Source organism: Squalius cephalus (genome assembly GCF_949319135.1).
Source record: "Squalius cephalus genome assembly, chromosome: 6".
In the NCBI taxonomy this organism is placed as follows: Eukaryota; Metazoa; Chordata; class Actinopteri; order Cypriniformes; family Leuciscidae; genus Squalius; species Squalius cephalus.
This window is the reverse complement of record NC_137127.1, coordinates 31,350,058-31,365,035: the sequence shown is the minus strand read 5'-3', so window position 1 is coordinate 31,365,035 and position 14,978 is coordinate 31,350,058. Positions and strand designations below refer to the sequence as shown.

Genomic DNA, 14,978 nt, shown 5'->3' with positions numbered 1-14,978 from the left:
TTCTTTCTTACTAATCCATCTATCTTTCTAACTAACTATCTAACTTATCTATCTTTCTTTCTTTCTTTTTAACTAATCTATCTTTCTTTCTTTCCAACTAATCCATCTTTCTTTCTAACTAATCCATCTTTCTTTATTTATTTCTAACTAATCCATCTTTCATTTTTTCTAACTAACCAATCTTTCTTTCTAACTAATCTATCTTTTTCATTCTAACTAATCTATCTTTCTTTCTTTCTAACCTTTCTTTCTTTTTTCTTTTTCTCTTACTAATCTACCTTTCTTTCTAACTAATGTCTTTCTTTCATTCTAACTAATCAGTCATTTCTTTCTTTCTTTCCAACTAATCCATCTTTCTTTCTAACTAATCTATCTTTCTTTTTAACTAATCCATCTTTCTTTCTTTCTTTCTTTCTTTTTTCTTTTTTAAGTAATACATCTTTCTTTCTAACTAATCTATCTTTCTTTCATTCTAACTAATCTATCTTTCTTTCTAACCTTTCTTTCTTTTTTCTTTCTCTCTTACTAATCTATCTTTCTTTCTAACTAATGCCTTTCTTTCATTCTAACTAATCAGTCTTTCTTTCTTTCTTTTTAAATAATCCATCTATCCTTCTTTCTAATTAACCAATCCATCTTTCTTTCTTTCTAACTAATCCATATTTCTTTCTTTCTAACTAATCCATCTTTCATTCTTTCTAACTAACCAATCCATCTTTCTTTCTTTCTTTCTTTCTAACTAATCTATCTTTCTTTTTAACTAATCCATTTTTCTTTCTTTCTTTCTTTCTTTCTTTCTAACTAATACATCTTTCTTTCTATCTAATCTATCTTTATTTCATTCTAACTAATCTGTCTTTCTTTCTAACCTTTCTTTCTTTTTTCTTTCTCTCTAACTAATGTCTTTCTTTCATTCTAACTAATCAGTCTTTCTTTCTTTTTAACTAATCCATCTATCTTTCTTTCTAATTAACCAATCCATCTTTCTTTCTTTCTAACTAATCTATCTTTCTTTCTAACTAATCCATCTTTCTTTCTTTCTAACTAATCCATCTTTCTTTCTTTCTTTCTAACTAATACATCTTTCTTTCTAACTAATCTATCTTTCTTTCTAACTAATCTATCTTTCTTTTTAACTAATCCATCTTTCTGTCTTTCTTTCTTTCTTTCTTTCTTTCTTTCTTAACTAATCCATCTTTCATTCTTTCAAACTAATCCATCTTTCTTTTTAACTAATCCATCTTTCTTTCTTTTTAAATAATCCATCTTTCATTCTTTCTAACTAACCAATCCATCTTTCTTTCTTTTTAACTAATCCTTCTTTCTTTCTAACTAATCTATCTTTCTTTTTAACTAATCCATCTTTCTTTCTTTCTTTCTAACTAATCCATCTTTCATTCTTTCTAACTAACCAATCCATCTTTCTTTCTTTCTTTCTAACTAACCAATCCATCTTTCTTTCTTTCTAACTAATCCATCTTTCTTTTTAACTAATCCATCTTTCTTTCTTTCTAACTAACCCATCTTTCATTCTTTCTAACTAACCAATCCATCTTTCTTTCTTTCTAACTAATCCATCTTTCTTTCTAACTAATCTATCTTTCTTTTTAACTAATCCATCGTTCTTTCTTTCTAACTAATCCATCTTTCATTCTTTCTAACTAACCAATCTATCTTTTTTCTTTCTAACTAATCCATCTTTCTTTCTAACTAACCAATCTTTCTTTCTAACTAATCTCTTTCTTTCTAACTAATGTCTTTCTTTCATTCTAACTAATCCATCTTTCTTTCTTTCTAACTAATCCATCTATCTTTCTTTCTAATTAACCAATCCATCTTTCTTTCTTTCTTTCTTTCTTTCTTTCTCACTAATCAATCGTTCTTTCTTTCTAACTAATCCATCTTTCTTTTTTCTAACTAATCCATCTTTCATTCTTTCTAACTAATACATCTATCTTTCTTTCTAACTAATCCATCTTTCTTTATTTCTAACTAATCCAGATTTCTTTTTCTAACTAATCCATCTTTCTTTCTTTCTTTCTAACCAATCTATCTTTCTTTCTAACTAATCCATCTTTCTTTCTTTCTAACTAATACATCTTTCTTTCTTTCTAAATAATACATCTTTCTTTCTTACTAATCCATCTTTCTTTCTAACTAACTAATCCACCGTTCATTCTTTCTTTCATTCTAGCTAATCTATCTTTCTTTCTAACTAATCCACCTTTCTTTCTTTCTTTCTTTCTTACTAATCTATCTTTCTTTCTAACTAGTCTTTCTTTCTTTCATTCTAGCTAATCTATCTTTCTTTCTAACTAATCCACCTTTCTTTATTTCTTTCTTACTAATCTATCTTTCTTTCTAACTAGTCTTTCTTTCTTTCATTCGAACTAATCTATCTTTCTTTCTTTCTAACTAATCTTTCTTTCTTTCTAACTAATCTGTCTAACTAGTCTTTCTAACTAATCTTTCTAACTAATCTTTCTTTCTTTCTAACTAATCTTTCTTTCTAACTTATCTTTCTTTCTAACTAATCTATCTTTCTCTCTTTCTAACTAACCTTTCTTTCTTTTTCTTTCTAACTAATCTATTTTTCTTTCTTTCTAACTAATCTTTCTTTCTTTCTAACTAATCTGTCTAACTAGTCTTTCTAACTAATCTTTCTAACTAATCTTTCTTTCTTTCTAACTAATCTTTCTTTCTAACTTATCTTTCTTTCTAACTAATCTATCTTTCTCTCTTTCTAACTAACCTTTCTTTCTTTTTCTTTCTAACTAATCTGTTTTTCTTTTTCTTTCTAACTAATCTTTTCTTTCTTTCTATATATTATTTCTTTCTAACTCATTTATCAATCAAAATTTAAACTACTTTAAACTTCTAACTACTTTAAACTTCTAACTACTTTTAACTTCTAACTACTTTTAACTTCTTCAAACTCTCTGGTCCGGCTGTCTCAAGCCAACTTAAAGTTTGTCTCAACAAACTTTTTTTTCTAGTTTATATTCTAAGACTAACTAATCCGCATCTTGAGTTTATCGGGTAAGTAACATTTTTACTAATTTTAGATAACATAAGGCACATCTGCAGTGATGTACAAAGACATTTATCTATCCTAGCCCTGGTCCCTGATATTAGCCTAAGTGGCTATGTGACAGCTTATCTATGTCCTCTGACTCCACACTGAGGACATGATCAGAGCTCAAGGCAGAACTGTTTCTTGTTACTGCGACAGGTCTGGAGAAAATCAGAAAAAAGGGTGTCTTCGCCAGCTTTGACTTTCCAAATTCATCTAAGACACTCAGGCAGGGAGTAAAGTTAAATTATTGTAAAAGGGGAGGGAGCGTGCAAGAGATAGTGACAGATGCATCACTTGCCACACCAGGCATAATCCTGACACACATGGAGAGTCCCAGGACCCCTTGATCGGATATCGTCTGACGTATGTGGATCAGCAGGGAACTAACCAACCTTAGCAGGGGTTCTGCATCTCCCTGAAGGACTTAGAAACAGGAAGGCCTATCAGGCTAATCTCCTCCAGCACAGCCATGCTGATGTGTTCACACACCAAACGTATAGCCTACTAAATTTAAGAAATCATATTTTTAATACAGGAAGTTACAGTAGCTAAACAGCCTGTGTAATTAAAGGAGATATTTGTCATTTTTATGTTAAAATACCTTCTCATGTCCCAGATTAATATGCAGACTATTCTACTAATTCAAAATCCAATCAAAAACCAATGGGGCGAGTAATATAGTAAATATAAATATAGTATGAGTTAGTATAGTACAGTATAGTATAGTATGTATACTGTACGGTACTAACTCATACTATATATATATACATATATATATATATATATATATATATATATATATATATATATAGTGTAATTAGCATAACAATTATATAATGAATATGCATTTAGCTAGTTATGCCAATGTCTAAAAAAAAAAAATATTTTATCCTTTAACTTTATCCAGTAAACCACAAACAACAGGAAAAGTCAGGTGATCTTTAAATAGTGTTGTAGACAATATGGGTCTTGGAGTCAAACAGGTTGAGAACCACTGATTTAAAAGTAGCCATGCATCTCCTTTGACAGCTGTGGAACAAAAATATCTTCATCACTGTCCGCTATACAATTACAAACCAAGCTTATGTTAAATATTGACAGGAAGCATGGGTGGCTTAATGGGTTTCTTTTAAATATATATATTTTTTTTTCCCAAAATTTTAATGCTTTATTTAACAAACACAAAACAAAGTAACAAAAGTTGCCCGACACACAACAAAGATAAACACAAAAGTGTACATTAAATAACAACAAGGCATTGTACTATGAAGAAAAAAGTGCAGTAGGACCAGCAGAGAACAAAGAAAAAACAAAAGACAAATTGAACCTCTGGAGGAACCTCTATATCATACCAAAACTCAGAATAACACAAATAGAGGCATTTATACTGTCCAAATATGGTGTCCAAGTGCGAATAAAAGTATCAGTTGTAGAGTGAATAAAACATGTTAGAAGTTCCAGAGGAATAGTCTCTCTAATGACTGAATGCCATCCCTTTATAGAGGGAGGTTTATCGCTGATCCACGACAATAGTAAATTCTTCTTGGCAGACGTCTTTTATGCTTATTAGAAATAAGCTTACATGGGAAACCCAGGAGAAGAGACAAAGGGTGGATATTTGGCCATCCAAGGCCAAACCTAAGATGTTATTCATTTGAGCTACGATTTTGGACCAGTAGGTCTGGATCACATGACAATCTCATACACAGTGAATATAATCTCCTATATCAGATTTACATTTGGGGCAGAGTGGTGAGAGAGCTGGATTGTATTTGTGTCTTAAAAGAGGCGTAATATGTATTCTGTGGAGGATCCTAAGATGAATGGCTCTTGCTTTATTGCAAACTGAATGCCTATTGGCTAGAGACTAAACCATCTCCCATTCATTCTCCGAGATATCCACCCCAAGCTCTCTTTCCCAAGTTAATCTGAGGTGCGAGTTATTAACTGTACCATAAGAGCACAGGGCTTTGTAGAAGAAAGAGATCAACTTTTTTGCAGGAGGGTTTAAAAGTATCCTCTCAATTACTGAAAATGAATATTTGGAAGTAAGTGTAGTATTTCTTATATATAATCTATATAATCTCTAATTTGCAAGAATCTAAAAAAATGTTGCCTAGGTAAATTAGATTTTGAGGCTATAATGACAAAGGGCAATAGTGATCCCTCCTCAAATAGGTCACCTATCCTACATATACCATTAGCCAGCCAAAGGTTGAAACCAGGGTCCATGGTACTTGGCAAAAACTCTGGATTGTTCAGGATTGGCAAAAGAGGAGAGGTTGTGTCGATCCTATCTTCTAATCTTTGAATTACACGCCATGCCTTGAGAGTATTACGTACTAAAGGATTATCACACATAGCTCTCCTCAGCTTAGAATTGTGGACAAATAGTAAGTTTTGTAAAGGGCATTTGGACTGTGAAGATTCAAGATCAAGCCAAACTGATTTAGGGTCTTCGTTAAGCCACTCAACAATGAATCGAAGCTGGCAAGCCAACTGATACAGTTTAAAATGTGGGAGATCCAAACCGCCCTTTGCATCAGGGAGCTGAAGCTTTGATAATTTCAACCTGGGTTTTCTTTTGCTCCAGATAAATGAACTTAGCCACCCATTCAACTCTTTTATAACCTTATTAGACAGTAAAATAGGAATCATCTGCATTGGGTACAGTAAGCGAGGTAGGACATTCATCTTTATCATGGCAACCCGTCCCAGCCAGGACAGAGGGAGAGTCATCCACCTGGTCAAATCATCTCGGATTTTTTCTAGCACTGGTGTAAAATTGGCTTTGTATAATTTCCTAAAAGTAGGGGTTATATTAATACCAAAATAAGTAAAACCTTCCATGGAATATTTAAAGGGAAAGGAGGAAGGTTGATTCATGGACTTTTTATTCCCTATAAATAGGGCGACTGATTTAGAAAAATGTATCTTGTACCCGGAAAATTGCCCAAATTCCTGAATTAGGTCAACAACAGCTGGCACAGAGCTCTCGGGTCCGAAAGAAAAAGTAACACATCGTCTGCATATAAGGATATTTTGTGCCGCCTACCTCCCAGAGACACCCCCGACACAGCTGCATTCTCTCTTATCCTCTGAGCAAATGGCTCCATTGCTATTGCAAAGAGCAATGGAGAGAGGGGACAGCCCTGCCTAGTCCCCCGGGATAAAGAAAAATTATCAGATCTGTGACCATTGGTAATAACCGCGGACAGGGGATCTTTATAGAGTATTCGCACCCACTTAATGAAATATTCCCCAAGGCCAAATTTTCCCAGTGTGTAAAACAGATACGGCCACTCCACAGAATTAAAAGCTTTCTCCGCATCTAGGGACAAAATACAAGAACTAGTACTGAGGTTATGGGAAAGCTCAATAATGTTTAAAAGCCTCCTGACATTATGGGTGGAACTTCTGCCTTTAATAAAACCTGTCTGGTCTTCATGAATAATAGATGGCAGAACCTTTTCCAATCTTAGCGCTAAAATTTTAGATAACAATTTTAAATTTGAATTAAGCAAAGCGATCGGCCTATAGGAGCCACAATTTTCTGGGTCCTTGCCTTTTTTTTTAAATAAGAGAAATATTTGGGGGGTAGCCTGTCAGTCAAGAACGAATGATTGAGCATAGCTAAAAGAGGGTCTAGAAGCACATACTCAAATTCTTTATAGAATTCGCATGCAAGGCCATCAGGCCCAGGAGATTTGCCAGACTTCAAATTATGGAGTGCGATTATAGCTTCCTCTCTTGAAATAGGTGCATTGAGAAGTTCTCTCTGTTCCTCTGAAACGACAGGGAAGGTTAGGCAATCAAAGAATGATACCATATAATCATGTTTTTGGGAAGAGTGATGAGACTGATAGAGAACAGAGTAGAACTGTTTAAAATAATTGTTAATATTAAGAGAAACAAAATGACGCACTCCCATAGGGTCTACTATAGAAGTAATAAATTGTGAGTCAGAATTGGACTTTGTTAAATGAGCTAAATATTTACTAGGTTTATTACCCCATTCATATAGTTTTTGCTTTGAATATAATATATTTGAATGAGACTGATGAGTTAGTAATGAATTTAAAGAGGCCCACACAGCACTTATTTTTTCTAATAAAACTGGGGAGGGATCATTCAAGTATCTGCTAGTGGTAGTATTTAGTTCTAACTCTAGGTGTTTCTGCTTCTCTGACTGTTTTCTTTTTTTGGTTGTAAAGTATGAAATAACAAGGCCTCTAATGTATGCTTTAGTTGTCTCCCAGAGAAGTGAGGGATTATTTGTAGATTTTGAGTTAATTGATAAAAATATCTTAAACTCTGAATTAAAGTATGAGAGAAATTTATCATCTTTGAGTAATAGGTTATTAAATCTCCAACTTCTAACAGGTCTAAGAAACCCCTTTACACAAACATCTAGCACCACTGCAGCGTGATCAGATATAACAATGTCTCCTATGTTGCAGCGTGAAATTGCATGTATTATAGTCTTAGGAGAAAAAAAGTAGTCGATCCTAGAGTGACAATTATGTGGGTGAGAAAAAAAAGTGAATTTCTTCTGATACGGGTTCAAAGTGCGCCAAACATCCAAGTATTCTAAGTCATCACACAGTGCAGCAAGAGCTTTGGACTGTTTGGTGAAAAGAGAGTCCCTGGGGGGGAAAGGTCTAGTAATGAATTCAATAAACAATTAAAGTCTCCTCCGATAATACACAATCCAGATGCGCGTTCTTTAAATTCAAGGAAAGCTTTTGTAAGAAATTCTGAGGAGTAGTTTGGGGGGCAATATATGTTTAAAAGTGAAATTTCCTCTGCGTTCAAAGTCCCCTTAATAATGATGTATCTGCCATGTTTGTCCTTGAAACTGTCTGTGACCCTAAAAGGTATACTTTTACTAATCAAAATGGCTACTCCTCTATTGCTTTTCGTAAAGGATGAAAAGTGAATCTGACCAACCTATTTGTTATGTGTTAGATTCAAATGTTCGCCATCACTCAAATGGGTTTCTTGTAATAAGGCTACATCTATATTCTCCTTATGGAGTCGCGTGAGCACTTTACAAATTTTTATTCGCCCATGTAAACCCCTTACGTTCCATGTACAAAGTCTTAAGTTACCAGTCATTACTTAAAGATTAAGAATAGATCAGGTGGTGCTCTCCCCCTTTCAAAAATCTCCATGATCATTACCCTGTCATTAGGTCCAACAAACAGATACGTGCGTGTCGAGGCATTACAGTAAACAATAACACATAATACACCAAACTGACAACATGAAAAGAAAGGGAAAAAAGAAAAGAAAAAAATAGCACAAGGAAATAAAAAAATAGAAAAAAAGGGTCCGTTTCCCCACATCGAGGGGAAAGCTCTTCATCCCAAAAATAGTCAGTCTCTTGTTGACTCTCCAGTAGCAACGATACATAAAAGTAACACACACCCAAAATGTAAACGAACGTTATTGAGACAGCCCCCGTCACTCAAAAAAGAGAGAAATAGAAAATAAAGTACGCAAACTAGAACTCACATCGCTGCACATTACAACGTATGAAGCCAGACCAGCCCGTCGTCCGCCTGTCAGAGAACCTGATAAAGATCAGGTGCTGGAGTTTGAATCGCTCTTGTCCAGGTACTGCGAGACTGCAGCCGCCGTCTCGAAGACTTTAAGGGTACTTCCAATATTGACTCGCAGCTTGGCTGGATACAGCATCGCATAGCGAGCACCCATGTCTCGAAGTCGCTGCTTGACCGTGTTGAATTCCTTACGCTTCCGTATCACTGAAGCCGAAAAATCCTGGTAGAATGATATTTTGCTGTCCTCATACCGCAAATCTCCATCCGCCGATCGTTTCCTGCTGCCATCGAGAACCCTCTGCTTGTCACCATAGTTGTGGAACCGGACAATCAGTGGCCGTGGCCTATCCTTAGCACCCGGTTTTGGGGCCGGCGTACGATGTGCCCTTTCAATCTTAATGCGACCACTCTTAGTATGCAGGCCAAGAAATTTGGGGATCCACGATTCAAGAAAAGTAACTGCATTGGCACCCTCTACCTCTTCGCGAAGGCCCAGAATGCGGATATTTTTGCGCCGGCCTCTATTTTCCAAGTCATCGATATGTTCGGTAAGCGTGGCAACTTGTTTTTCAAGAGTGTAAGCGCAGGATTGCGCATCCTCCGAGGATGCCTCCACCACCATGATTCTCTGCTCTGCCTCATCCAATCGACCGTTAACACTTTCCAGCTGCTGGGTATGATTATGCACCGTTTCTGCCAGCGGGCCGAATTTTTCATCTATTGCATTAGAAATCTTCTTAATTTGAAGTGCTTAATCATAATTTGAAGTGCTTTTGCAAGCGCCGGGCTAAGTTCAGCCTCGCTGCCAGCATCTGCTTGACTCTGTTCAGGCTCGTCGGCCGATCCCTCAGCGGTCGAATCTTTTTTTGCCGTTTTCTTAGCAGGTCTTGGCATTTTCGGCAAAGATTGCGGCCAGAAAGTCTCTAGCGACATACTACACAAGATTTATAATCGAAAATCAGAGCTTGCGTACTTCATTTAGCGAGTGTGAAAAGAAAACGAATAAGCGTGACAGGAGCAACCTAAAACTGCTGCTACTTCAAAGCCGCCATCTTGAAACCGCCCGGGTTTCTTTTAATTATAATAAGCCACTAGTAATGATCAGCCATCCTCAACTAGAGTGAGTGCATTTTCCATGTTTTTTTTTTTGTTGTTTTTTTGTTTTGTTTTTTTAAGAAACAAAGATCACAACATCTAAGTAATTAGTAGAAAATTATCAAATCTCATAGATCTTTCACAGTGACAATCACCCTGAGGGTGGCAAAAGACTTGACAATCTAATTAGCAATCTAATGTTGCCTCGCACTAGCTTCAAAGATTCTAGGTCGGAGTGCCACTGTGAGGGTCAACCATAATGCAAATGTAGTGCTTCAGTACTGCTTTTACTGTAAGAGCTTCTGTTTGATTCCTTTTTGGCACTGCCATGGTGAATCATAGTGCTGGCTATAATATCTGCCGTCTGCTTTGCTGCTGGCACAGCAATGGTGAATCCTCTAAGCATGTCTGTTAAGACAAAACACATCCTCATACCCTCCACATGGCTTGTATAATCCGTATAACAGGCCACAAAAACTGTTATGTTTGTACAGCTAAACTACACAGTTTACACTTCCATCCTAAAGTGCCCCTGTTATGCTATTTTAAAGTTTCCTAATGTTGTTTTGGAGTCTCCTACAACAGGTTTACATGCATCAAAGGTAAAAAAAAAAAAAAACTGTTTAATTTCCTCATAATATACATTTGCACATCACCACATTTACAATGATTCTCAAATGACTCGTCAGATGAATCAATCTCTCTAAATTCCGCCTTTCCACAAGCTACTCTGCTCTGATTGGCCAGACAGCTCAGTCTGTTGTGACTGGTTTACCGCGTACAGCGCACACGTTGAAAACAAAAACGCCCATTGCCATAACAACGTCAGCTGTCCTGAGGCTTCCTACATCGTAAACTAAAGACAGTAACGAACAATGACGTAGATTTTACCATATCAATGCGAGCGCAAGTCCGATGATCAAACACTGGAAGAACTAGCTATTCAACCCGAACCTCCATCGCAAGGACGACTCGAGCAGGACGTTTCTCAGTGATGCACTACTCAGTTTGAGGTACATTATGAGATGTTGCAACTGTAATTCCTCACCATCAGCATTAACAAGTGCATGTCCATCAACAAAACGATTATTTTACTTGTACTAATTTATTTACAGAGTATTTTTGTAATATATTGCGGTGAACTCGTGGAAACTGTATCAATAACAGTGCATGTATGCAATGTATACATTAGCCGAACTCTAGCATGAATGACTGATGTGAATGACTAGTGTAACATAAACATTGGTAAAACAAATCTTGCTCCATGCTTAATCTTTCCTCAAAATAGTGAGAATGACAGACAATTTGCATTAATAGACAGTAGACACAGTTATAGGTAATAGTGGCCCACAAACTGATTAGCAGAACTATTAAGACAGTAAGACAGTGATAACGTGAGTTAGCCAGTTAGCAGGAGACCTACACAATATAAAACTCAAAACTAAGTATTTTGAACACCATCTTTTAAGAGCAAGCGGTCTGCGAATCCTGCACTGAACTCCGAAATTTGAGAAGCAGTCGTCAGTGAAATAAAGGGAACACAGCAAAGGTTTAGGATTATACTGCTGTGATATCATGGTAAAGATGAATTTTAACGACTGATTCTTCACATCCTCGTCCTTGGGCAGTGAAAAAAAACTGTCTTTACCTTCACATTGTAGAGCACAGCGTCTTCTCGACATGATGCTATCCAGTATCCACAGGAATCAGCTGCAGGTTTGAGGTTCAAGTTTTCCCTGGTGTCTGCGTGCACAATAAGTGGGCGGGCAATATGCTAATGTTTCGTCTTGACGTCACAACAAAACGGCTTATGACTCATTTGAAAAACAATTCATTTCACTGACTCAAAGTCAACTCTTACTTTTGAAAGACAATAACTTTATATACAGTGCACTTTCAGATTTAAATCTTTGCAGGATGTTTTCATTCACTTAGAGCTATGTTACACACTTCATGAAAGGTCATTTTCAAAAATCCATAATAGGGGCCCTTGAAATGTCTCTGATCAGGCTGCTGAACTTCGATGTTGTTAAACTCACCAAAATAGCCCCAATGCTTATGGCTAGGCCTTTAATACTTTATAGACACAATAATTTTATCCACACACCTTTTGTTATTGTTAAAAATAAAAACACACGGAAAGACATTCTCTGTGGTTTTGCACTCTGGCTGAAATTTGAAAGGAATACATGATAAGACATCCGCAATTACTTTCTGTTTACAAGTGCACTTCAAACTCTTCCATCTTGGACATCATATGTATGCATCATTTTCTACTGCCATAGTCTCAATTTGTTTCCATGCTTGCTTGTGTTGCATTTTCAAACCTTTCATACACACTATTGTATAACGGAAATTGTTGCACAAAACATCTTTAGGACTTGGTAGTGTTTGTGCTCTTTAATTGTGGCTCTATTTACAATGCTCTATTTACAATGTTGTAGCAGGTGAGCTACCGAGCAAGTTTGCTTTGTCAGAAAAGCCATACATATGGAGCTGGTGATGTGATGTAAATATCAAGATGTATTAGTTTACAAATCATGCACTATGGTAAAAGTGTTTTGAGGTCATAACATACTGTGCAAGGAACAATGTGAAAACAAGACTTTATTAATAACAATAATCTGCCCGTGTAATCATAATTTGTGTAAAAGGAATAAAAGTTGTTGGTGTTTCACTGTTTACTTTTTTGGATTTTTGCAAAAAATGTAGGTAGAGGTGTGTGTTTTTTCCAATGAGCCTACAGTGATTTTATGCATTTATATACTGAAGCTTCTCAGAACTTTATGCTTGCTGTTGCATGCCATGTGGTGTGAATTTATTTTTATTTTATTTTTTTATAAAATAATTGGTACTATGTGCAAGGGGGTATGCAAAGGGGGATCTAGATGACTTTAATAAGGCCACATACCTGTATATGGCCATCTGAACTAAACATAATTTGTTGGGCAGTAAATCATATAATCATTCTTTTCGGTGACAAAGGTAAAAAGGGCCGCATGGATTACACTTTTCAGAGAAATCAACATATGGCTTATTCATAGTTATTTCTATATATTAAGTTATTATTTTAATTTAAAAATGCCTTTAGCTATAAATATTGTGCTGTTAGATTTTGATTCAAAATGTACAAAATATCTACTGTACAATAATAATGTATTCTTAATTTTACAATCTGATTGATTGTGTAACATTCATTAGTTTAAAAAAAAAATTGAGACATACATTTTCTTTAAACATAAAACTGCAAAGTATATCTATTACAACTATATAATTGTCATGTTTAGTTGACTACAACTTCAACAAAAACACGTCCAAAGTTGGACTGAGCTCGTCAGGCGTCTTTTAACACTTTTGAACATCTCTAAAATACATTCTAACTGAATAGCAGAACTATGATATATTGTTTTCTGGGGTTTTATAAACTATAAGGAAACAATGAGGACTTCAGGCTTAATTTTAAGTGGAACATGACAGAGAGCAATATAATTCAGAAACATGATAGTGATTTAGTGCTGGATCTTTGAACTCTGTAATGAGTCTGTTGCATTCAGTTCATTTCACATATTTCAAAACTTAAGCTGACAACCAAACAAATTAAATCTTGTGTTAACAGCTATCAGATCAACATAGTGCTGATAGTGCTGATTCTTGATTCTTCTGTCATGGAGTTTTCCAATCTTCGATGTTTTGGAAAAACTGTTTGTAAAAGTCTATCACCATAGATGGGTTGAGCATATTGTTCTGATCTGAGCAGAAACACTAATGATCACATGACTTATCATGGTTCACTGAGATGTCACCACTGTTCTATCTTAGTCATGTACTTTTCTCCATCTCTAAGTCCTCACAAACAGTATGTTGCTTTACATTTAAACATTTATCAGGACAACCTGTGCATGCAATCACATCCATGTTATATAAGGTCTCCAAATATGCAAAACATGACTGATGACTCATTTTTACAATTTACATTAATTCATGATAATTCATCAGTTGATTACCATTCAGGGCCGAGTTGTAAAACCATCACTTTACTAAATTAGAAATGAGCTACAGGTGTGAAAACAAGGCATAAATATCATGGCTGATCAAACGTAAATCTTTAACGATTTCAATGTACTTCTAAAGACTTCACAAAATTATATATTTTATAAACAAAATCTCTAACAAACACTGTTTTTAGGGTCATTATTTTGCTTTATGTGTTACACTAGTGGGGTTGTTTGTACTGTATCAACAGTTATCTTGGTGCTTCACATTTAATTTTGCGATGTGTTATACATTTCTGACTAAACAGTGAAAAAAAAATGTATAATGCATTTAATTTTAGATGTACTAAATTTTCATATCTGAGGTGCTATTTAAAAGCAGTAAATTACTTAAAAGCATTCAGTATGCTGTCGATACTTTTAGAGCAGTGCGCAACTTAATATATTATAAGGACATCAACTGTTACTACTGTTACTGCTACTGTTAACAACTGTTACTAATTAAAACCAGAGAATAACAACTTTAATAATTTCCCAACCAGTGCATTAATGAAAAATCCAAGTCAGCACACCATGTTTCTAAGCCATGTGCAGCATGCTTCACAGACTCACCAGGTGTCTCTGGAAATTTGCGGTCGATTATATAAATGGGCATCACCAACCGATCAAACATCCATCAAATCCGTGAGAAAGATACCCTCCTTCCAGATCGATGACTTTCAAGAGTATTCTGGGTTTCTTGGATATCAATAACAAATCAATCAGCGCTGTCAATTCCCTTTGGCTACCTGTTAACGTCGCTACAGCGGGGCGTCCTTGTGTCACACAGTTTTTATTTGGTGCGTATAAGAAAACACCTTGAAAATGTGTTGGATTCATTCAGCGAAACGAACGATATGAGACATCAACGGAGTACTTAAGTTCTCCCGGTGTCTAATGTTGCCTCCCACGAAAGGCGGTGTTTAGAAGTGACTGAGGCTGGTAGCAATGCCAGAGCGGAGTCGAGTGCGCAACTGTGCAATGATCTTGAACCAGTGGAGGATCAGCGCGCAACTCTGCGCTCCGCTCAGATGCTTGAATTTCATGGATAAACACATTTTCTTGAATCAGTACAGTTAACCTTAGCGTGAGAGTTATACAAAGACTTTAAAGGGATTCCGACAGTCAGTCATTTTTGGTGCACAATCTTTGATATTCTTTTAGCACAGCTAAAATTTATTTTGGCTCCTCTAATCGTCTAACCTTTTAGTT

General features: G+C 35.6%; 1 protein-coding gene across 1 annotated transcript in view; it reads right to left on the bottom strand.

Moving 5' to 3' along the window:
• The window catches only part of LOC307160182 (neprilysin-like), a 339,754-nt gene extending 325,091 nt beyond the window's left edge, over window positions 1-14,663 (bottom strand). Inside the window, exon 1 of the mRNA XM_079874086.1 lies at window positions 14,340-14,663. Within this exon, the coding sequence (XP_079730212.1) occupies window positions 14,340-14,400 (61 nt within the window). The 5' untranslated portion in view covers window positions 14,401-14,663. The remainder of the gene's footprint in view (window positions 1-14,339) is intronic.
• Window positions 14,664-14,978: the final 315 nt, after the last annotated feature.